Below are 23,673 nucleotides of genomic sequence, written 5' to 3' on the forward strand. Positions count from 1 at the left end.
GCTTTTCTCCTTAACTAGTCCTGCGCTAGCTAATATATAATGTCATTATGCATGTTCAATGTCTGACTGACAAAAAGCAGGTAATGTTACTTATTCCATGTCTCTAATAAGTTATAAAGTAGACCGATTGCCTGCAGGTTAAATATGGGTCACGTTTGGAAAAGGATAAAGTCAAACTTTGTATTGGAACCTTTTGCTTGTTATACCACTTGTGATGGCCAGAATTCTCTCGCACAGAATTAATCGTATGTGTCAGGCTTGAATGATATCTCAAATGTTTAATTAAATCAGAAATATTATTGTAGTCAACTGGGCTCCAACAACTTCCCTGCTGATTTGACAAACCACATGGCACAGTGGGTTAACTGGGACTATAATGGAGTTTTGACTTAACTGACTATTAGCTCTATTTGTTGTGTTATTTGAACCCTTTTCACACCGCCTGCACAAGACTGGACTGATGCTCCTTTGTTGCCCATTGAAATCCTGTTTGTACACAACACATAGGCACAGACGCTGTTGCTTAGTGTATAACACCTGTTTCTGAGCATGTACATATTATCTGAAACTACACACTGAGGTAGCACCGTGTGAAAGTGTCCACTGATAACCCCGACAGATTCACTCTAAATCTGTTTTAATTTCAAAACAACCAAACAGATCCTTTTATTAGCTGAACTCTCTTTCTAGCAGATTTAGTCTGCCTTTGGCTACCTAGTATGAGCTAATACTAATGCTAAAACCCAAATCACCCCAAGTTCTTTTTATCTCTAGAAAGTCACTAGAAAAAAATAAATGTTAGAATTTGTTTTCTATTATTCTTTTAATAAAAAAATGCTTTAATAAAACATGGCCTCTGTTATTACCTGAATTCAAACGCATGGATGGGAGGTCTGTGTGTTAGTACCACTTAAAGAACACAATGCTGAATTTGACTTGATAATCTCTTGTTTGACCCACAGGTTGTTTAGCTGAAAGATACCAGTTTGTTATTTTCTACTTGAATAAAACATTCTCATTCTTGGTGCCCTTGTTGGTGTCTGAATGAACAGGAGCTGAGCTGTATGGCTGTCTTCTTATTAAGCTCTAGGACCCATCACACACCCTTAGATCACATAATCTCTAAGCACACATACATCAAAGCCTGTGCATTGACAATCATAGTCGTAGGTAAGGACATGTAGACACAGACACACACCCTCGCCCTGCCTGCCCGTTGTGGCCCCACACTGTAAACAAGCTAAATAGGCGGCTGCCTATTCTTTGTGGCCGATGACACTGGTGAAATGTAAAGCTCTCTGGCATTGTCCAGCACACTGGTGCTCTTTAACAGTGCAATCACCAGTGAAATGGCAATGGGCCACAGGGATGAAAACACAGATCAGCAGCTGGTCAGCAAATCACAGCTGAAAGCTGTTAAATGGTGGATTTGCCATGTAAGCAGGACGAGGTTGGTGGGGGTGGGGGGTGGGGGGGCTTTGTGTAGCCAGTTTGTGGACGCAGAGTTGGAATTTGTCATAACCATTTAACTGGATTAGACTCATCGTGTTCTTTTGGGACACTGTGTTGCATCAACCAATATGTAGAGCACTTGACAGAATTTTTGACAGAATTTTACCATTAGTAATGTTTCTGAGAGAAGCAGACAAGTTATTAAACCTCACTTTATTCAGAGTATGTTTAAGTGTGCTTCTAAAATCTCCCACAGATAGACTCCAATAGAATGATTTGTCTTGAGACTGTCAAGGTTAATCTATCCCATCTCACAGCTCTTAGTCCGTTGTCATTTTCTAATATTCAATTGAATAAAAATGAATGGCGCTTGAAATATTCTGTCCATACCTACTTACTAATGAAAATCAAGGGTGTCTTTGTGTTTAAAAGAAAACTATTTTGCTTGAGAATTTAAAAAAGTCCATGTTGTGTTTACATTAGGTGCTGCTGTCTTCATAGTTATTCCTAACATCGAACCTCACTACAAGATCCTCTGTTGGTAGCACATGCAGGCAGCATCATAAAAGCAAAACAGTACATCCTTCCAAAAAAAAAAGAAAAAGAAAAAGAAAAATAATCTTGGAGAAAGTTTGGGAAAAACAAAAACAAAAACATACACCTAAACACTTTCTGGTGTCTGCTTTCTGTTAAAGAAGAAGGTGTCATGCTCACACAGCGAAAAGCAGCTATTCTCTCTGTGCCCATGTGTTGAAGCTTGCTGTGTGTAACTAATTATGATGCAATGCACTCATTGAATGTCTATGCTCCACCCAGTGGTAGGTCAGGACTAGAGCTCTGTGCTCCTCTGCACAGCTGAATTAAACTCACCGTATTCCCATACTCTCCAGGACAAATAGTGAACCATAGAATAGGAGTAATTCACACTGATTCTATTATGTAATTGTGATTACTACACATATGCAAACAATATGGAAGCTTGTTTGGCACGTCTCAAATAAAGCTGCCTCACAAGCCTTTTTTTTTTTACTTATTAGCTGACCGATCAGAATAAGGTGGAGCCTTGGAGACAGGAGCTAAATTAGGGTAATTGGTGTTTCTAAACTCACTCTAGGAGTGACTGTAAGTGTGCATGGTTGTTTGTCTCTGTGTGGCCCCGTGATGGACTGGCGACCCATCCAGGGTGTGCCTATGGCAGCTGGGATACGCCTCCACCTGTGACCCTGAATTGGATGGAGTAGTAGTAAATGAATGGATGTCTTAGCTATGAAGTTGTTGCCTCTACTGTAGCAGATCTCTGTACATTTCTCGTGGTTGTGACAGAGCTCGTTGGCTGGACTCCAGCACAGTATATCCCTCAGTGAGTTCAACAATTGCAGCAACATGCACTGTCTTGCAAAGTATGCTTGTCAAAACGCTTTAAGCAATAGGTGTCCCACACACATACGTACTCACCCACTCTCCATACATGGAAAACCCAATACTTAGATTGTTTACTGTATGTGGAAAGGTGGAGGAGCTTCTATAAACCTTTTATACAAGTACAAACACACAATACACCAAGCATTACTTGGTTAACTCTTATCCTTAGATTGTGAGTCATAAAGTAGCTTACTATATTTACTTACAAGGGCTGTAGAGGTGATTGGGAGGAATGCAGTTGATGCTCTATCACTTACTGCCACTGAGCCAAACTAGGGACAGTTTTTCATACTTATTTTTAAGCATAACAACCCTGTGTTTTGGATTAGAATAAAGCTAAATAAGTAATAAATTTGACCAAACCAGCAAGGGTATGTAATATATATATATATTATATTATATTATAATATGGTGCAACTGGTTTTTCTGACATTCTAGTTAATGCTAAGCAGGCTAGCCTTATTGATAGTTTTAGGTATGCTAGAAAGAGCTAACAGTTGTATCCAACACAGATTACTTGAAAAGTAGGCTGGTTGTGTATGATCACACCATTCAGACTTCTCCGGTGTTTGACGGTATAAATATGGTCTCTGCTCTGTTCTGCTTGAGTGACACGTTTCCGAGGCCTGCATCTTACAGGCCTGTATTTGTTTCACAGAAGGAAAACACACATAACAAGTTATGCTGGAGGTCTTCCAAGGGGATGCATCAGTCTTGTGGATGTGTTGTTCAATTTTGCTGGTGGTGACTTTATTAGTCTCACTGCCCCTTGATTTTTTAAATTACCACTCCACTGGACCTCTCAAAGCTCCAGACTATAGCAAGAGAAAGTTCAAGACCCATGCCAACAAAGCCTTGGTTGTGGAGCAGTCTCCATAAAGGGGTCCAGTTAGTGCACTCCGTCTCATGTTAGAAAAAGCGCTTAAATATGACCTGTTTCACTTTAACTTCCTTTAAAGTTGTGATGTGTAACATCAACAAACTAACATTAACAACTACTCTGTAATCACTTTTCTATATGAATGGTTCTATTTCTATTACCTAGCATGAGAAACTTTATATCTATTAACCCAGCAGGTCCTTCAACATGGGTGAGCGACCATATTCCTCCATAAAAAGCACATAAGAAGAGCACTGTTCAGAGAGCGATGAATAAGGATAAAGTGGAGGAAGTTGTGGCTGTGAATAGACAGAAGTTTGAGGGTTTACATTTGAGAAATGAACTATCACACTTAATATGTATCGCAAGAACAGCAAACAATGTGTCAAATGACCTTGTCAAAGCAGTGAAAACATGAGGTGATTTTGGGATGGACGAATGCAGAAATCAGGAACAAATGCTGCTGTGGCTTTTTCCGGATGGAAATCACGGGTGAAGATCAAAAGGTCTGTGAGGTTGTTTGTTCTCTCTACAACAGGCGGTTTACCCTGCAGATGGATGCAATTCGTTGCAAGATGGTTTGACCAAAGATGTCAGTGATTGTTACACAACGTTACTCTAAAGCTGTCCCACTGATAACAAGGCAGTTCAAGTTTTGTTTGTTGAATTCATTACTTTATATCCCTATTAGCTGCCACACAGTTTTCCCCCCAGGTTTCTACATAGAAATAAAAAAATAAATTAATTCACGACAAGTTAAAGAGTGGAAGTCAATGACAAACGTCCCTACAGATAATTAAGTAACACGACTCTCTACCTCCATCTAGTGGCTACATCCGCCTATAGCAGTGACCGTCTGAGAACGTAGCCTCCAAGCGGCGCGTGTGACAAACCCCATTTAAAAATATGTAAGTTTTACGCAGGATTACAGTTTGACAACAATACAAACATAAAATGACAGATATCACAAGCTGCTACTGACTCTCTATACCCCACGGCATACATATTATCCACCATTAAACTGATAGAAACTGAAGGCTGAAGGGTAGTGACAAGGTTCTGGTGATAACTTGGGCTTTGCTCTATGATATATATAACTTCTTTAGTAACAACACAGGTTCAAACATGAAACATCCATTTATCTATATATAATAGATTGAAAACACGAGTAGTCTTCGAGTTGCATTAGTTCCAATTCTTTTATCTAAAACGGCTGAAATGTAGTGGTGATAAAATGCTTCTGTTTCGACGGGAGAAAAAAACAAATGATATTTTTGCAGGGTGAAATTGGTTTTATATTCGACATTCGCCTATTTTTCCGGCGTAGTAACTTTAATAGCGTCACGAAAACCGCACCAATTACCCTCAAGACGGTATAATTTTGTACACAAAACTAAGACTAAAATTTCAAAGGCTTTATCAACTCACCAGAATAATTAAGTCTGGCGAAAGAGAAAAGTAACCGCGCTGAATATTAGTGATGTGTCGTTCGCGAACGATTAGTTCATTATTAACTAATCGTTTATATGACTCGGGAGTAACGAGTAGTTTCAGTGAGTGATTCCTTCGTTTTCACGCAGTACCCTTCCTCCCCATATGACAGGCGGCTGCTGCATAAACTCAGTCAGCACGACAGGAAACAGAAATGATTCATTCATTTCCATGCAGTACCCTCTCTCGCCACATGGCAGGCTGCAGCTGCATAAGCTCAGTCAGCAGGACAGGAAGCAGTTTTGATTCGTTCACGAGTCAACTCCTCGGGTTACTGCTCCTCGCACAGGAAACAGTTTTGATTCGTTCACGAGTCAACTCCTCGGGTTACGGCTCCTCGCACAGGAAACAGTTTTGATTCGTTCACAAGTCAACTCCTCGGGTTACGGCTCCTCGCACAGGAAACAGTTTTGATTCGTTCACGAGTCAACTCCTCGGGTTACTGCTCCTTGCACAGGAAACAGTTTTGATTCGTTCACGAGTCAACTCCTCGGGTTATGGCTCCTCGCACAGGAAACAGTTTTGATTCGTTCACAACTCAACTGCTGGCGGCTAAAAACACTGTGAGATCGGGTTGTAGCCTAGCGACAGGATGCCAATAAATGATGTGGAAAGGAAGCTCAAAGAAGGTCTTTACAGCACAAAGACAAAGCAAGGCAAGTGTGATATTTGGAGAAGTTTCTCAATTGTCCGTGAATCTCTTTATTAATAGCCTATAAAATGACGCGTTTTCTCCTGCGGGACGGGAGAAGACACAAAATCAATGCATTTCTTTTATTGTGTGGGCATAAATTCTCAAAGTTTTGCGGCTGCGGCCGGGAGTAACACACACGTTGCGGTGGCAATGGTCAGAAATTCAGCGGGAGCGGGGTGAAGAAAACAGTCCCGCACAGGGCTCTACTGTAGACAGAGAAACGAAGGAGGAAATGAATGATGTCTGATTTGTGATGTTCATTCATTTGTCATGAAATCATAATTAATTAGTGGTCTTCGGTTCTTGTAGATATGTATAGTGTTGTGTGTAAATAGATAAATGATAATGTAATAATGTGAATAGATACTTTTGAAAATTATATCAACATATTGATTTTGTGTTATACTCTACCATAAAATAATATAATAATAATAATAAGACACAATAAATGCACTATTTAACATTTTAGGGAACTTATTGTTACTTTTTTTCTCACTTAATTGTGTTACTAATTGTCAAAATCAATGTGAGTTTGACATTCACTTGTTCTCTACCAGCTGTCACGTGACAGGGCTGAACGATCGTTCTCGTTCGTTAATTTGTCACGTGACAGCTACTGAGTCAGTGTCGGGCTTTAAACAACAATGGCAGGGAGGATACAGACACGAGTCACCTTATTGTGTATTTGCTTTCCCAGGTTTTCACATGGTTTGAATTGTTTGTGGCATTTTGTGTATTGTATTTTGTTAGCTCAGCTGAAGCAAACTCTGTTTCCTTCAGTGTTAAGTGTTTAGAACCGTGGGCATTTTGTGCAACGCCCACAGTAGGGCTACAGCGCCACCTGCTGGAAAAATGAACGAAATGATTCGTTCAAAGATTCGTTCAATTTACTGTTCGAGAGTAAACGATCCGATTCAGCCAAAAGAGTCAAAGTTCCCAACACTACTGAATATATATCTTAGTGCCTTACTGCAGGCAGAACGCTCAGGGACCATCGAAAAAGTGCAACTAAGATTTTAGGTAGAATATGTGGTCAATGTGGAACACCTTTTCTTTTTTTGTTTTCAAAGTCATGAGTAATCAGTGTAGAATTGGTGCGGTTTTCGTGACGCTATTAAAGTTACTACGCCGGAAAATTTGGCGAATGTCGAATATAAAACCAATTTCACCCCGCCTGGTATTTAAGCCCTCACCAGCATGTTTGAGCCCGCACAAATATTGTAGGCGGCGACAGGACGTCGACCAACTTCTCCAAGATCCACATTTCTTTTTCTCTCCCCCCGGCAGGCTTCAAACGACCAACGTACTCCTGTTTTCATTTTTACCGAGCAACTGAAATGGCTTTAAAGAGTAAAATCGCAGTGGTGACTGGAGCAGCGATGGGCATCGGGAGAGCAGTAACGGAGATCCTTCTGCAAAACGGTGCCAAGGTAGAGTTCTGCCTTAGTCCAGATGTCTGTTTGGTGTCGTGGGTTTAAAACAAAGATTTAGCCAGGAACAAAGCAAAGGATAAAGGAAAAGTAGGTTCAAACAAATCACTGGCCGACACTCAAGAATTGCGATTCACGACCACTCTCTCAGTGGTCATGGAGGTTCAATGCTACGCAAGGTCAGATGACCGTGTTACTATCAGTTAGAATAGCAAAGCTGTTTGTTTGGTTCATTCTTAGTCTGCATTATCAAAGGCAGGGAAATGACTCCAGGATTCCTCCTCTGTAAACTGCAGAAGAAAACGTCTGCCCAGTTCAACCCCCGTTTTTTGTAATTAGACTCCAAAAAACATACTTTCATTAACTAAAAAAGAACAAAAAGAAGTATAGGGCAGAGCGCAGTAAGAGGAGCCAGGGGCAAAATATGTGTCTGAGTTGCAGCCCTCTAATGTGTCTTCTTTTGTTTTTGGCTCATCAAAGCAAACATATGTTAAAGGACCAACAACTTGTTACATAACCCAGTCACCATAAGAGCCGGTTGGATTCTCTAAATGCACAGGAAAGGAGCTCGGATGACTTCACTGTCTTTGATCATAGGAAACACAGGACCATGCTGTAAGAAAAGAAGGGGGAACAATGCAGGGGTGATGCATGAAGTGTTGGTCAATCCATTTGTAATGGCTGTTGTAGTGTTTGCAATTTCCTAAGAGTGAAGGAAGGGTTGTTTTTGGATCCGATGCAGAATACAGGATGCCAAGGTTTTTTTGGGCAGCAGCTTTTGACTCTGGCTTGTTGTTTGACTAAAATGTTTATCAGTTTCAGGGACATTTATTTAAATAGTCCTATCCAGGGTTTATCTAACTTTTTCAACAATCTTTATTTTTTGGGGAAGATCACAACTCTAGGGCTAACTTTTAGTTGCTTTCTTTTCAAACTTTGGCTGCAGGCTCATGGTGATTCGTTCCGTTGTGTAGACCTGTTTTAGTTTATGGATCCATTGTATCCTTAATGTCTTGAACTTAATTTTTAGGAATGGCGAGCAGTTATTTTTTTATTTTTTGTTAAATAGTCTTCCAGAAAAAATAAATAAGACCATTTGTAAAACAAACACAGACTATCAACGTAGTTTTTAAAGAGGTATGGTATTTTTTAACATTTCTCATGGGTTTGATTTAGATTCGGTTAGATGGTCTATCGACCCCCATACAGTGCAACATACCACTGAGCTGGAACAAACTGAGTCGCAGAAGCTTTTTTTTTTTTGTTTTCCAGAAGCCATATCTTCAGAATTCTTAGTCTCTAATTACATTTGATTATTAAAACTGATAATAAACATCCTGAAATTGGATTGAAGGCTTTAATTTGAATTCTGCCTCAAGTGAAAAATGGCTCATCTTCCCCCACTCTTCCCCTGTAGCATACCGTATGGGTATCTGACGTAAACCGAAATACAGAATAAACAGAAATACACAATATAGTTGCAAACTTTACCCCTCTGAGGTTTTCAGTTTATTGTAAAGTTGAGCTGAGAAAACAAACTTAACACTTGCTTAAAACGTGTGACACATTTTACCTATGGCGTAACCACGCATTCTTTGGGGGGGTCGTGTCCCCCCCAATATTGAGAAAATACCAACCTGTCCCCCCCAATATACAGAAGAAAATATGTAAAATGCATGTTCTCCTTTTATGAACCCTGTCAAGGGATCGGTCTCTTGTTATGTCTTATTTATTTTCAATTTATTTCCGTGTTTTACCGGGGACGTAACGGCTGCGCCGCGGTCGCCGTTGTTGATGCTAACACTCCAGTCAATGAGAGTGACCCACCGGGCGCGCCGCCGTCTCAGCAGCGGCTCTCGTTATCTTTACGTTGGACTTCTACTTTTGACGGAGCCGCTGCTCAACCGCGCCAAGCTCAACAGAGCAGATTGTACCAGAACAGGAAATCCAACACAGAATCAACAAAATAAACTTCCGCCCCCTTTCAAAATAAAAAAACTTATTTACATGGTCAATGTAGTCCTCTAAACTATGTTCTAAATGTCCAATTTTTCATATATAAATAAAGAATTGTAGATAATGCACTCAACAATTTTGTTTTTCTTGGACCCCCCCAATGTCTAAACCATGGTTACGCCCTTGCATTTGACCACAGAGCATCTTATCAGATCTGTCCTTCCCCTGTACAGGTGGCCCTTCTGGATGTAAATGAAACTGCTGGAGAGAGTTTAACAGAGGCCCTGAATCACCAGCACGGAGCAGGAAAAGCGTTGTTCCTGAAATGTGATGTGGAATCAGAGGAGCAGATTAAAGGTAACGCACACCTCTCAAACACAAGGTCTGCTCAAATAGTCTTTTCTGCTTAGGAACCCTCCGGACCGTGAAATGAGTGAAGTGTCTAAAAGGCAGCCATCACGAGAGCTGGTTGGATTCTCTGAATACTAAGGAAGGGAGCTCAGATGCTTCCGTCTCTTTGGCCTTAGGGAACACTGGACCACGCTTTCGGAAAAAGAAAGGGGGGGGGGATTCAGATGACAACAAATGTCATTATTTGTGGCTTTTTTCTTTTTCTTTTTTTAAATGAGCAGTCTTTATTAAGAAGTAAGATTTTATGTTATATCCCCTGATGTGTCCTTTGTGAAATGTGAAAAAACACCTCAGGCAAAGTGTCTAAAGCACTTTATGTGGAATACTTTTAAATCTTTGTTTATACCACAGCTTAGTTAAGTGTGTTTGATTTCTCATTGCTGCCCAGTTGTCTGATCTGAAGCCGTCTTTTCTTAAGCCTATAAAGTTTTCCGAAAAAATTAAAAAAAAAGGTCAAGGACAATTGACCGCAGGAAGTTCTTTTTTGATGACTCATCTGTACCCATGCTGTGTGGAAAAGGAGCAGCAGATCTGGACTAATATTTGCTGAAATAAACACACCTAGAAACATGAAACCACTCAATCCCACAACGTCTGCACTAAGTGTTTCTTACCTTTCAAACAACAGGTATTCACAGAAACCAGAGCTCACAAAGTCTGGATTAATTCAGGATAAAATGTTCCTATCAGGTAGCATTTAATCCCAGGTGGAGAACCACACCCTGTTAACTTTGAGGTGTGCAAATTTAACTGTAGTGAAAGTGGGTATGAAATAGCTGGATGAGGACTGCAGAGCAAAAACACTCTTAAACACATATACATACATATAAACATTGAGCTTGTTGTTCATTTTAGGAATACATGGTATTTGGGCTGAATGCTGGTGTGGTGGTGAGCAATGGCAAAAAGACTCCTGGTTTGAATCTCAGCTGGGTTTGCAGCCCTGAGCTAAATAATGTGATGACAGATACCATCGCAACATTAAACACGTAAAGCTCAGATTGTTTCTGCACTGTGAGGACATGGCGTCTGACCACACAGCTGGTTTGTTCCACACTGAGTTAGTGGCTGTCACATGGGAAGATCTCACAGCTTTCAACAACAGCTTTCTTATGAAACGTGCATACTTCAGTGACATATTTGAGTGACTAATTAGACTTAGTTACAAACACACACCCACAGCAGCTGGCACAGAGAGTCACATCTTGGACCAGGATATTTCAGATGTGGGACCAGGGAGTGAAAGAAGAGAATTTAGATTTTTTTAAAAGTCTGAAATGATTAATCAGCGTCAGCAGCTATAAAACACAGAGATCCCATGTCTGCCTCATTTAAACCTTCCCAGATGTATTTTCTTGTGCAGGATCTTGCAGAATATGGCTGGATTTGAGAAACCTTTGGTGCAACAGCCTCTTCTGAGTTTATGGATGCTACATCTGATTAAACACAAAGGCTGCAGTTTAGGCTGTAGTTTGGACTGGAGTTGAAAAGGACCGTTTGTGTGTGAGGTGGAAGAACTCTTGCAACACTTCTTGCTTTGGTCACATTCTGTCTGCGTGAGTTGGTTTTCTGCAATTGCCTCAACCAAGACAAAATACATGTCAAAGCTGGCAAAGCTGGACATCTGTAATACAGAGCAAACCCACAGGTGTTAATTCAGGGAATCAGCAAACTAACCTCTTTGGACAAAAAACGACATTTTGGTAAAAGAAGATCTTTTCAAAGGGAAATGCTGTTACACGGGAGAAATTGAAGATGCAAACTATCATCTCCGTCAACTGTTGGGCTAACTGTTGCAGCTCAATACTGAATATTGCAACACTAGAAAAAGAGAGAGCCCTTCGAGCTCACTGCACATTTGGGGAAGCGCACTTGGTTTGCGAAACCAAAAGTTTATTGTAGTTTTTCGTTTTTGTTCTCTCAAGCTGCCTTTCAGAGAGCGGTAGAGACCTTCGGAGGAGTAGACCTGATGTGCAACAATGCCGGCATCTTGAATGAGAGTGCATGGGAGAAAGCAGTCTCCATAAACCTGGTAGGAAGCAGAAAGAGCAACAAACTGCACATTGTTGTACTTTGTGCATCACTAACAACGCAACATATTTCTGGTGTCTCAAATTTTAAGATTCACATTCTGTTTAAAAGAAATGGATCAGTTATTGTTATGTAAAGACATTTTTAAGCACCTTGACAGTTTAATTGATCAAATTAATCTTCTTCCATTTCATTTTACAACATTCATTGGCACGTGCTTGTTTTTCCGGTTTCTTAAAAGGTCACAGTTTGAAAACCACAACAATTTCCATCAGTTGTGTTTTTCATCCACACCTCTTATTCATAAATAACAGCCCTTATATACTCACTATCAGAGGATATTTATATATTCTGCCAGGATGGTCACCTAAATAAACTGTGTGTTACAGATGGGCGTCATCAGGGGGACTTATGTTGGTCTGGAGCACATGAACAAGCTGACTGGAGGTCGGGGAGGAATTATCATCAACGTAGCATCTATGGCAGGTAAAGCCCACGATTTATCGCTCCACAGTGTACAATAATACTTCATTCTCTATAATTAAAAATTCTATCACCTTACAGTAATTACATTACTTCTGAGGAGAACTGTCAGGCAATTTATGACAAATTGAGGTAATTTTATAGCTGTAGTTGGGCTGATTGGAAATCAGTTTTGTTTCTGTAAGTGAGTAATTTGTTTCTGATTACTCATAAAAGGAAAATCCTCTTTTCTGCTTTGAAATGCGTCAGTTCTGGAAATGTGATGCAGTTTGAAATCTTTTGACTGTTATGTGATATTGCAGTTCTGTTGTGTTTCTAAATGTTTTACAACTGTTCATTGCATCCTTTTAAAAAGCAGTTGTACTGACATGGCAGATGATTCAGTCAACGGCCTTATGAGTATGTTAGACTTGTGACTAATCCGTAATCCACAGACCCTGTGATACAACCTTTTACCAAGAGTTTATTAGCTGGTTGAGTAATAAAACCAGTCATTATCTTCACTCACACACTTGTGTTTTTCAGAAACATGTTTATGTTGCTGGAAAGTAGACGACATCTTCACATATCCAATGAAGCCCAAAACAAATACACAAACTGAGCTATAGTGGGAATTCAAAAGCTTGGAAACCAGGAGTATTTTTAAAAAAAAATTTCAGGGTAACTAAAAATCATTCAGTGCAAAGAAAACAGAATAAAGCAAGTAGCTACTACAAAAAAAATTAATAAGTATGTATGACTATTGAATGTAGCACAGCAACAGCATACAGACAGGCATTGGTAATGTGAAAATGTGAATGTCAGAAACCTGATGGAAATCCTGACAGATATAATGGATATTTTGCAGGCATCGGCCCTTTTCTGAGCTGTCCTGTCTACACGGCTACCAAGAATGGAGTGGTTGGCTTCACTCGAGCCATGGGGGTAAGGAATGTGTAAATACAATCGCAAAAAAATATATTAGAACTAAAATAAGAAAAGATGAAAAAGTGTGTGAGCAGGTCCAGAAATGATTGGATATGATGGTGATACCTTTTCAGATCCAGCAGAGCAGTTCTCTGTTACTCCTAATGATATGAAGGAATGTGAAGGAATCTTAAGAGTCAACAGGATCTTAGAAAACCTCTGAGAGAGTTTATTTGTACATACTTATGTGAGAAGCAAGCAGCTAATATTCACACAATGAGAATGTTAGTCCTCTACTGATTGTTGCTTCATGTAGGACAGTCCACTGCAGACCACATCTGTATTTTTCTGTGTGGCCCTTCTGCCACTCAGATCTGTATTTGGTTAGCCTCAAAGTTGAGATGGAGTGCTGACATTTAAAAAGAAAAAGAAAGGGAGGGGGGGGGGCAGGCATCTGGTGAAGCACCAAAACCAGGACAAAGATAACACTGTCTTACAGACATTCTTGTTTATTTTTCAAGACAGCTTAAATCTAATCTAGGACCACCAAACTGGCAACACTTGTCAACACCCGTTCCAGAATTGGAGAGAACATATTGCAACAGCACCTGATAGCTAGAGTCCAGACACGAAGTTCTGTTTTCTGATCATCTGTTTGAAAATGTAACAATTAGACTTAAAAACCATTTAAGTTTTCTGTTTTTCCAAATGTTCATTTGTGAAATGTAGATTAAATTGTTATATTTTGGACATGGGCTGGATCACAAGCCAGCTTTCTTTCTTTTTTTTAAATAATTGGTCTGATTGGATCTGGTCTCAGTGTCTCAGTAATGTTGTGTTCCTTCTTCCAGGCTGCCTCTGAGGCTTCAGGCTACGGTATACGGTTCAATGTCCTTTGCCCTAGTTTTGTGCAAACTGACTTTTTGAGCAGCATCCCAGAAAAACTGGGACAATTTTCTCACCTGGGTGATGCAGCACAGAAGTTGGAGGAAAAGCTTGGGATTTTAACGTGAGTCTTTGCTTTGCTTGCTTCGCTAAGCATTTGTTTCTGTGCACTACTGACTCTCAACTGGCGTTCCTTCTGCAGGAGGTAGCTTACATTTCTTGAAGTACAAGTGCAAATCTAATTCCAAGACTGTCATTTCTTAGACCCATAAAGACGCCTGTAACCTCTCATTAATGACCATGAATAATACTGTGTGCATGCATGCTCATTGATGCCACTGTACCTTTTTGATGCAGTGTCTCTGAAGTGGCCGAGTGCTTCCTGGAGTTGGCAAAAGATGAGACAAAAAATGGTGAGGCCCTCCTGGTGTTACCGAAAGGAAAAACATATGTGAAGTTTCCATCCTTTGTTCAGTAGGAGCTAATGACAACAACCATGTGCTATAAGTCGCAACTAAATTCGTAGCGAAACTTGACTGGACTGACTCCTGCAAATAAAAGTGCAAACAGTTTCTTTCATCCTGGTTGTTTTCAGCATCTGCAGTTTTCTTCTTCGCTGATATTTGTTTTGATGCTAGTTGAAACAACTAAACAGATACATTTATTAATACATTCTTGTGAAAAAGAAAGTACATCCTCTTTCAATTTGAAGGTTTCATGTATCATTAGATAATGAAAACTCTGCAGTCGCAGCCAGGAGTTTATGCTAATCAAATCAGCATAAACTCCTCATACTAACTGTCAAGCATAGTGGTGGAGAGCTGATCATTTGGTCTTGTTCTGCAGTCACAGGACCTAGACTCATGGAGTTGACCATGAAGGTCTCTGTCTGCTGATGTATTCTACAGTCAAAATGTGAGGCTATCTGTTGGACAAATAAATATTGACTGAAATTAAGTCACACAGCAAGTACAGCAGTAGATCTGCAACTAAATGGCTGAAGATGAAAAGAATCAAGGTGTTGCAATAACCCAAAATTCAGACCTCAGCCTGATGGAAATGCTATGATGTGACAGTAAAGAGAACTGAAACAGAATTGTAAAGACAAGTTGGCCAGATTTCCTAAACAACAATGTGAGACACTGATAATCCACACAGTTTTGCACACACTGCTTCTGGACATCCTGTGATATTGAATTCAATTGAATTCAAATTAATTTTCAATTAAAAAAACTTTATTTATCCCCAGGGGGTAATTAAAGAGGCATATAGAGCAGACATACAATACAAGACATTCAACGTCAATTTATTATTTAATAAGATAAAATAAGTAGTAAATAAAGCAATAAAAATACCCAATAAAAGGTGCAAATGGGCTAAATATGTCATGTGTTATTGTTCATTTGAGGTTGTACTTACTTTAGTTTAAGACCTGGTGAGGACCAGATTGATAAAATAGTTAAAGAAAATCCTAATACATATACATAATACATACAACCTTGAAATTGAAAGAGTGCACTTTCTTTTTCACATGACTGCATGTCTTTAAAAGTGGGAAATGTGAAAGATTTCGTAGAAAAAAAAACTTTATTTCCGTCTCTTCACTATTTGATGTCCTTGTTTGATTAGAAAATGTGTCAGTTGTTTGAATCATTTATGCTTCTTGAGTTGTTTATGAAGCTTGGAGAATAGGTAGAACATGTTCATGTACAAGGATGAGCCCAGTAAAGTTCCAGGCTGTTGCATTATGGGCATGTATTGTCAGACATACAATGTTATATTGATCATGATGTTTTGATTTGTGTTGAATCATGTAAAAATAAAGATATTTTTGTTTTGTTTTTAAAACTTAGATTGAGCCATACACTGGATACAGTGTGAATCCATTACCATGGCGATACACTATGTTGCCTTGTTTTCACAGTATCCCATGAGACAAACCAGACACTTGTTACAGTCTCACACTTCACCACTAGATGGCACTAAATCTTATACACAGCATGTTAGCCTTTGCAAGACTCCCTGTGCTCTATAAGTTCGGTGTTGTTCATTATTAAAGTATGTTTAAAAAAAAAAAAAAAGATAAATACTATACAAATGAGAAGTCAATCACGAGGTGAATTTTAACCATTTTTAGCTTCTTACTTCCCTGAGCTGCAGTGCAAGGGAGTGAAGTTGCCAGCCCAAGGAGGAAACATGGCAGACGGGGTGTCGTGTAGCAACTATGACGCCTAGCAAGCTACGAGGGACAAAAATATATCGACCATCCTCCTGAGCAACATACAATCAATGGACAATAAAATGGATGCCGATCAGGTATATCCACTAAATTACACAAGGTCCTCTTCCTTGTTGCGAGAGGGTAGAAGCCGGAGTACCTGGCTTCCTCCCACTGTCCAAAAACATGCTTGTTAGATTAATTGGTGTCTCTAAAATTGTCCTTAGGAGTGAGTGTGAATATGGTTGTTTGTCTTGTTTGTCTCTGTGTGGCCCTGGGATAGGCTCCAGCCCCCCTGCGACCCGACCGACGGATTAAGCGGGTATAGAAAATGGATGGATGGATAAAAATGATAGTTAAAGATGTATTCAGAATTAATTCAGTTAATTACATACTATACAGCCAAACTAGCGATTGTTTGTATCCTACCTTTTTCCATACTCACGTAATCCAACTCAGGATCATTGCCGGAGTGGGGGGCATTAGCTCACCCCAGCTGTCATAGTAAGATACACAGACAATGTACACCCCAGACAGGTCGCCAGTCAATTACAGGGCTACTTGTTTGTAGCATTCAACTGTTTTCTCTTGTGCAGTTGTATGTACCTATGATCTATAAATGGACTAAAATCATGTTTCCGCCCGGTCTCGAACCGGGGACCTTTCGCGTGTTAGGCGAACGTGATAACCACTACACTACGGAAACTACACACTGATGCGAGTATATACTCTATACTCTGCCGGTGCCCACCCACGGTCCAACCAACCATCCAATCAAGGAGCAGCAACTACATGCAGGGACTATGGAAGCGAATCGTGACCATAATTTAAATTAGAATGCATTTGAAGAAATGCTTTTTCATTTTAAGAATGTGGCTGCATTATTGGAGTCATAAATAAAATTAGTAATCCATTTACATTTGCATTTTCTTCTTCAATACTGCACATATTTGCTTTTTCGTTTTCATGGTCTGTCCGCAAAGTACTGCCCATAATTCGAAAAACGAAAAAGCAATCTGAGCGGCGCAGCAGAGTGACGTCGGCTCTTCTTCAGCTCCCTGCTGATAAAGCTAGGGGGCGGTGTGCACATCTGCATTACATTACATTGCAAATGTGCCAGGGAAATTGATTGAATTGCCGGGTCTTTAGAGGACACATCACAGATCATGGCGCTCCCTCAAATTATGCAAAAACTGATTGAATTAGCTGAGCAGGTAGAATCTAATAATATATCTGAGTCTGATGCCAATGACCGAGTTGAACAAGTCATAGAGAGCTTGGCTGCATACTCTGCCGTCACAGATTCAAATATTGATGAGCTTGTGTGAATCTGTCGGACGACCAACCATCAACATCCCGTTCGAGTCCATTGAAAGCTATTTATTAAATGGATGAAAAAATAAAGGAAATAGCGGAGCTGTTCGGCGTAGGCCACCACGATCTGTCGGAGGATGCAAAGCAACGGATTGATGTAACAGACTCCTTATTACTATTATTTGTAAAGGGACCGTGTTCACAACTAAACATATTTGTTGCCATTTGATGCTTTGTGCCAAAATAACCTGATCATTGTTGATGTGACTGCCACTACAAATAACTTTTATTATGTAGATCAGCGGCTCCCAAACTAAACGATCAGCGACACTGCCTTATATGTCCCAACCGGTTGACGTACCCTCAATCCCCCACACCTTAAGAAACCGGGCGGGCGGTTACGTCCGCTGTTCATTCATGGAACTGGGGGTTTACGTCCACGGCAGAGTATGCAGGAAAACTCTCTGCGGCTTGTTCTACTCGGTCATGGGTATCAGATATATTATTAGATTCTACATTTACGGTGTAAAAACATGTTTCCGCCCGGTCTCGAACCGGGGACCTTTCGCGTGTTAGGCGAACGTGATAACCACTACACTACGGAAACTTCTAGCGTATTTACTGCAAACAACAACTACACAAACAACTCACAGGATTAGGTTACTATTATGGTTCAAATAACACTTAATAAAAGTTTTAACAGACTGAAAATCGATCAAATCCGAAATCTTAACTCCATAAAGCTTTTAAGTTTCAATAAACAACAACATTTAGTGCATACACATAATGCGATGCTTCCAGTTTTATTAACAGGGTTCAATAATGTTACAGTCTCTTTGTCAGGAGCTATCAGGTAAATGTGGGAAAGGTCATGTATTTCTTCCCATTAGGGTTCACCATGAGGGCCTCTCCATTTTTTGTCACATCGGTTACCAGCTCCAGGATGCACTCAGCTACGTCAGACACACTGAAATTAAAAACAGATAGTTCAACAGAATAAATATCCTACAAGATAATTTACTTCAACTTTGTTCGAATTATCTGGTTATAAGAAAAAAACAAACAAAACAACAGTTTGGCAAAAACACAACCAAAAACAAATTCTGACATACCAAACATGTTACTTATATAACTAATGACGCAGACAATCAGCTGTTTCTGCTTCTGTGAAATGAAGATGGTCCATTCTCACTGGTGTTGTTACCTCTTTGTCAAGGATTTTGATTTTAACATAAAAGACTTACTCCAACACCCCCTTTGCTGTACTTTTCTTGATTACATCAGCAAGGTGGGAGAATTGTCCCAAGGTGTCAAAAACGGTGGAGAAGAGGTTGGTTTGAACAGCACCAGGGCAAATCATATTGAAACATATCCCATAGCCCGATGCAGTGGAAGCAGCCTTGCAAGAGACATAAACTTGCACACTCCAGTCTAAAAAATAGAAATTTTTCTTTATTCTTATTTTTAATTTATTCTTACTGCAATGGCTCGAGTGAAGCCAACCACTCCATGCTTGGTGGCTGTGTAAGCGGGACAGCTTGATAATAGGTTGATTCCTGTGGGATAGAAGTTATATCACTCAGGGTCAAAAATTGGACATACGGGGAATAACAAAATCCCCAGTCTCAGTTTACTCTACGTGTGTAAAGTGAAAGTCAAAGTTAAAAAGGTCAAAATGTATAAGTGAATAAGTGAATAGCTATGTGAATAAAAGAGGAGTTTATTTCCAAAAGGCCCCAAGTTAATGAGGAGACGTTTCTGTAAAATGAGTAAAGTCTCTAGTGAAGAGTTTGGCATGATAACCATTGCAAACAGATAGCTTCATGGTGGTTTTCATGCGTTGAATAGGTGGACCGGTAGAGTGGAAACTTGAAAACTGTGTATAGTGTTTGTTCGGTAATATGCTGTTTGTTGACCACTCAGAGTGCCTAAATCACTTCAAGGATGTTTTTCCATTTTATCATGACCCGACTGTAATAATAATAGACTCACCTCAGGAATATGTGAATGAAAATGTGATAAACATACACATGAAATATGTCTTTAGAGTGTTTTACTTATCATGCAATAACAACAACAAATAAGAAAAAAATAGGTTTTACACAATTAAAATAAACTAAAGAGCTTGCTCCTTCTGTCACAAATAATCTGAAGCATACTGCCAGTACTTTATTTCTAGTGTTACAGGTTGCAACAAACATCAGACCTCCATTTCAGTCCTCAGTATCAGACTTAGTCAGGTCGGCATTTGTGATCATGTCATAATCATCCTTTTCGGGTTGATTGTCACATGTCTGCAATTTGCAGAGGTCAGTACATTTCAATCCACTGCTAATGCACTGACATTCTAGGAGTTTACATCTACGGCTGGCGCTGCAGGACAGCAGTTGCAGCACTGCCTCAGAGGCTGGAGATCCCTGCATCCATTCTACAGTGAGCTGACATCGTCATTTCTGGCCCAGCCATGCTCAAGTGGGCTTGGGACTTGTGGATGTTGCTGAAGACTGGCTCACCAGATGCGAGCCTGGTAGTTGGCAAGCATGAAGAGGCAGTTCGATAGTTCCCAGGACTGTCCGAGCTCTTTAAATACTTTTTGAAAAAGCTCTGATCTCATGATAAGCTTCAAAGCGCTGAACTTTCCACGGCCAGCGAAGGCACTCACAGTGTCCCATCCAGTGTATGTGTGCATGCCAATCAGAACATTACAGACACCGTCTCCCAGCCCCTGCCGTAGCTTTGTGATGTCAAAGTACCTACCCTGTTTTTTTGTTCCACGTTTCTGGAATATGGCACAGGAGATATCAGCAGAGAATGCCAGGCAGAGCACCAGCACATTGGTGTCATCAGCTGCTACTACAACAGCAGTGTAGCCTTCCTCTGCGGCATGAGCTGCATGCAAAATGATTCTTGTGTCTGTCTCTTCTTGATTTGACCGCAGACATGCAACCTCTGCCCACTGATCGTTGGTGATGTGCAAACAGTTTTCCTCACTGGCGACAGAGCTGCTTGTCTTTCAGCTTTTCCCTCAACTTGGGTGTTTTCCACTCAGCCACCAGGAATCGTATAAGGTTGGCCTTGTTAGCTGAGGGGGTGAGAAACTTTCTCCATTGCTGGATCCGGTGACCTGGTGCAATGTTTTGGAACTGTATTGGTGTGGTGCACCCCCTGTTTGCTCTCTCTGCATTCTTGATCGAGTCCTCTCTATATACATAGAAGACCACATCAATTCTCTGGCTTCTGGCTCCTTCATGTAGGATTTGAGTCAGGGCTGAGTCTGCAAGTTGAGAGAAGGTCTGGTCGTTAACCTTCATCTTCTGAAGCAGGCTCATCCCATCAATGATGGTAGCAGATGGCTCAGGGATGGTCTCTGCTGGTAAGACCTGCTTCTCCATCTCCCTGGCAAGAGCAGCTTTGCTTGGTTTTCTAAGTGTCCCATCTCCACTGGCAAACGCCCATGGCAATGGTCCTAATGGGTGGGAAAGGACATCACTCATCTGGAGATGGTGGCTCTCTGCCACCAGGACCATGTGGGCGAAGAGCTTCCTGTCAGCCTGTCAGTTTCTTCTTTGTCATCTTTGGTCTACAAGGTGATCCTGCTTGAATGTCTCATATGCTTCTGTGCCAATCTTGTGAGCATCAAGAAGGTCTCCTGCTATATCTGAAGGGGGAAAGGTACCTGTTGAAATACTGACAAACTCACTTTCTCTTGGGTCAAAAGGCTTCATCCAGTCATCTGCCCTCTGAGTTGATTTGAAACAATAACAAATGTTAATTTTTAAGTTTTGTTGTGATTACAATAGTAGTGATGTTGGTTATATTATTTTGTTAAGTCAGCAGCAGACCTATAATGTTAATGTCATCTTTACTCACTACATCTTAGCCCTCTTGACCTTGGATGTGTATATAAACCATTAAATATTACCATGTGAATACCATAAATATTGTTAAGCTACTCTTCTGCAAAGGTTATCATATACCAATTAATAATCTGGACATATATAGGAATAATAAAATAGCAACAATAATTTGCCCACCCTTTCGATTGCGATTGGTGGTCTGGCTCATGGACTAAAGGGGAGGTTTCAGTGCAAACCCTGAATTTACTGAAGAAGTTAGCTCTTAGTTAGCTTGGGGATGCCTTGGTAACCTCCAGGTGGAGCTGGAGGGGGTAGCTGTGGAGAGGGATGTCTGGAGATCTGTTCTCAAACTGTTGCTCCCACCACCCAGTTCTGGATAAACAGAAGAAAATGAATGGATGGTTAATGTTAAATGGTCTGTACCTGCCATGGATGCTATGTTGACTACAACTCCTCCCCGGCCTCCAGTCAACCTGTTCATATGCTCCAGAGCCACATAGGTCACCCGGATGACACCAACCTGCATAACATAATAGATATGATAGTGTTTGTGTGAACAGTTTAATGAGCTTCAGCTCAGAGACGACGTGAAATCTATACTCATATGGAATCCAAAGACTGTCAGCTGTTATTTGAGGAAATGTAATGAAGTGAGACAATATATTCGTACAAGGTTAATGGAGACAGTTCTCTCCCACTTGCCCTCATCCGAGATGCCGGCATTGTTGCACACAATGTCAATCCCTCCAAAGGTTGCAACTGTCCTCTGAAAGACATCTTGACAACAGCACAGTTTTAAACATTTCATCTCTAAACTGAGGGGGAACTTTAAACTGTGTGTTTTCTCTTTGTTTTTTGTGCCTGCCTTTACCCCTCAAACAGTTATAATTGGTCCAAAATAGCTTAATTATTTACTTCTTATTTTAGAGTACATACAGCATTACAGTATAATAAAGTATAAGCCATAATATTTCTATTCCATTCAACCAGAAGCTTCTCATATCTTAAACTTTGTTTATGTTGCCATATCCTATCAACATGATATCTTATCAGTAGTTTATAGAAAGTCTGAATGTAATGCAGTCTTTAAAAAAAAAAAAAATGTTGTGAAAGTGTGCAGAGTGTTTGATCTGCTCCTCTGACTCTACATTACACTGTCTGAACACACATCTGTCCCGTCCAAACTGGTTGTCAAAGGCTTTCTTCAGAGATTTCCCTGCAGTTTCATTCACATCAAGGAGGACGACCTGCACAGGTGAAGGTCCATCAAATGAATATCTCAATGCCTTTATCAAGATATGTAACTGCATCAACGCTTCAGTTTAAATGAGTGCAGGCAAACGGCATTCTTTATTGTTAAAAAGATAATCAGCAATTATAATTTTCAAATGATATAATACAAAACAGGAGAGAAATCAATATAATTACTCTCTGTTCATATGACAAAATTGTCTTTTTTTCTCATTAATATCGATAAGCTCTGATGCCACAATGTGGCGCAGTGAAGGCACAAATACGCACTGTAATGGAAACAGAACTTTACCTTTGCGCCATTTTGCAAAAGTTGCTCCGTTATTTCTTTTCCAATCCCCTGAGCCGCGCCTGTCACCACTGCAATCTTACCGCTTAATGCCATTTCGGCTGCTTGATAACATAAAAAAAATATGAAAAAACGGAGGTCTGGAGATCCTTGATGGAATTAAATTTTGGAATAGACGTCTGAGAGCGCGTGCGCAAAGTACAGTGGCAGCGTTTCTGGGGCGAGTGTCTGAGCGCTGGCCATCATTGGTCACTTTGTCGTGGAAAGTTTGGACAAATCTAATTCAGTTAAGTTAAAGTGAACAGGAATCACAGGGAAGACTGTGATTGGATAATAAAGACCGATCCAAGTTAAACAGGAGCTGAAGTCTGCGTTAAGTGGGAGAAGGTGGGGAGTGTGATCAGTGTAAGTTTGTTTTCCATTAGAAAAAATAGCTTTTATGTATTCAAGTGGATAAAGGTAGAATAATTTAAGAGAATGTATTCAACTGTAGTCAGATGTAGCATTGAGACTGCTTAGAGCAGTGTGGAAGGGATTTCTAAAATTTTAAGAACTGTTTAATAGAGCAATTAGTCAGCAAATTATTCCATCAATAAGTAATTATAGGTTTCAGTTGGTTATAAAATAGTTCACAAAAGTGAAGAAGAAACCTAATTAAGGACTATCTATATTAACCAATGTAATTATTGCTGATAAAGTAAAA

At 40.2% G+C, this 23,673-nt stretch overlaps 2 protein-coding genes and 2 non-coding genes across 4 annotated transcripts; 1 reads left to right on the forward strand and 3 right to left on the reverse strand.

Annotated features, from left to right (window-relative positions):
* Positions 1-7,209: 7,209 nt before the first annotated feature.
* Positions 7,210-14,620, forward strand: LOC140280154 (15-hydroxyprostaglandin dehydrogenase [NAD(+)]-like). The gene is made up of 7 exons (XM_072375438.1): positions 7,210-7,369; positions 9,559-9,682; positions 11,662-11,768; positions 12,157-12,253; positions 13,098-13,174; positions 14,008-14,165; positions 14,399-14,620. Exons 1-7 carry the CDS (start codon positions 7,277-7,279, stop codon positions 14,517-14,519), a joined length of 777 nt encoding a protein of 258 aa, XP_072231539.1. The 5' UTR covers positions 7,210-7,276; the 3' UTR covers positions 14,520-14,620.
* A 2,272-nt stretch (positions 14,621-16,892) lies between these two features.
* On the reverse strand, positions 16,893-16,965 carry trnav-aac (transfer RNA valine (anticodon AAC)). The gene has a single exon. It is a non-coding gene; the product is annotated as a tRNA-Val (tRNA).
* Positions 16,966-18,107: 1,142 nt separating this feature from the next.
* Positions 18,108-18,180, reverse strand: trnav-aac (transfer RNA valine (anticodon AAC)). Its single transcript has one exon. It is a non-coding gene; the product is annotated as a tRNA-Val (tRNA).
* Positions 18,181-18,422: 242 nt separating this feature from the next.
* On the reverse strand, positions 18,423-23,066 carry LOC140280155 (15-hydroxyprostaglandin dehydrogenase [NAD(+)]-like). The gene is made up of 7 exons (XM_072375439.1): positions 22,974-23,066; positions 22,550-22,677; positions 22,101-22,203; positions 21,854-21,950; positions 19,053-19,129; positions 18,818-18,972; positions 18,423-18,540 (listed from the first exon to the last, which is right to left on the reverse strand). Exons 1-7 carry the CDS (start codon positions 23,064-23,066, stop codon positions 18,423-18,425), a joined length of 771 nt encoding a protein of 256 aa, XP_072231540.1.
* Positions 23,067-23,673: the final 607 nt, after the last annotated feature.

The sequence above is a fragment of the Leuresthes tenuis genome, unplaced genomic scaffold, assembly GCF_036924035.1.
Source record: "Leuresthes tenuis unplaced genomic scaffold, fLeuTen1.0.hap1 SCAF_21, whole genome shotgun sequence".
Lineage (NCBI taxonomy): Eukaryota > Metazoa > Chordata > Actinopteri > Atheriniformes > Atherinopsidae > Leuresthes > Leuresthes tenuis.

Coding starts and splice junctions, on each gene's coding strand:
- LOC140280154 (XM_072375438.1), top strand. CDS start 7,277: ATGGCTTTAAAGAGTAAAATCGCAGTGGTGACTGGAGCAGCGATGGGC. Junction 9,683..11,661: donor ATCAGAGGAGCAGATTAAAG/GTAACGCACACC, acceptor TGTTCTCTCAAG/CTGCCTTTCAGAGAGCGGTA. Junction 11,769..12,156: donor AAGCAGTCTCCATAAACCTG/GTAGGAAGCAGA, acceptor TGTGTGTTACAG/ATGGGCGTCATCAGGGGGAC.
- LOC140280155 (XM_072375439.1), bottom strand. CDS start 23,066: ATGGCATTAAGCGGTAAGATTGCAGTGGTGACAGGCGCGGCTCAGGGG. Junction 22,678..22,973: donor TTTTGCAAAATGGCGCAAAG/GTAAAGTTCTGT, acceptor TCACCTGTGCAG/GTCGTCCTCCTTGATGTGAA. Junction 21,951..22,100: donor GAACTGTCTCCATTAACCTT/GTACGAATATAT, acceptor TATGTTATGCAG/GTTGGTGTCATCCGGGTGAC.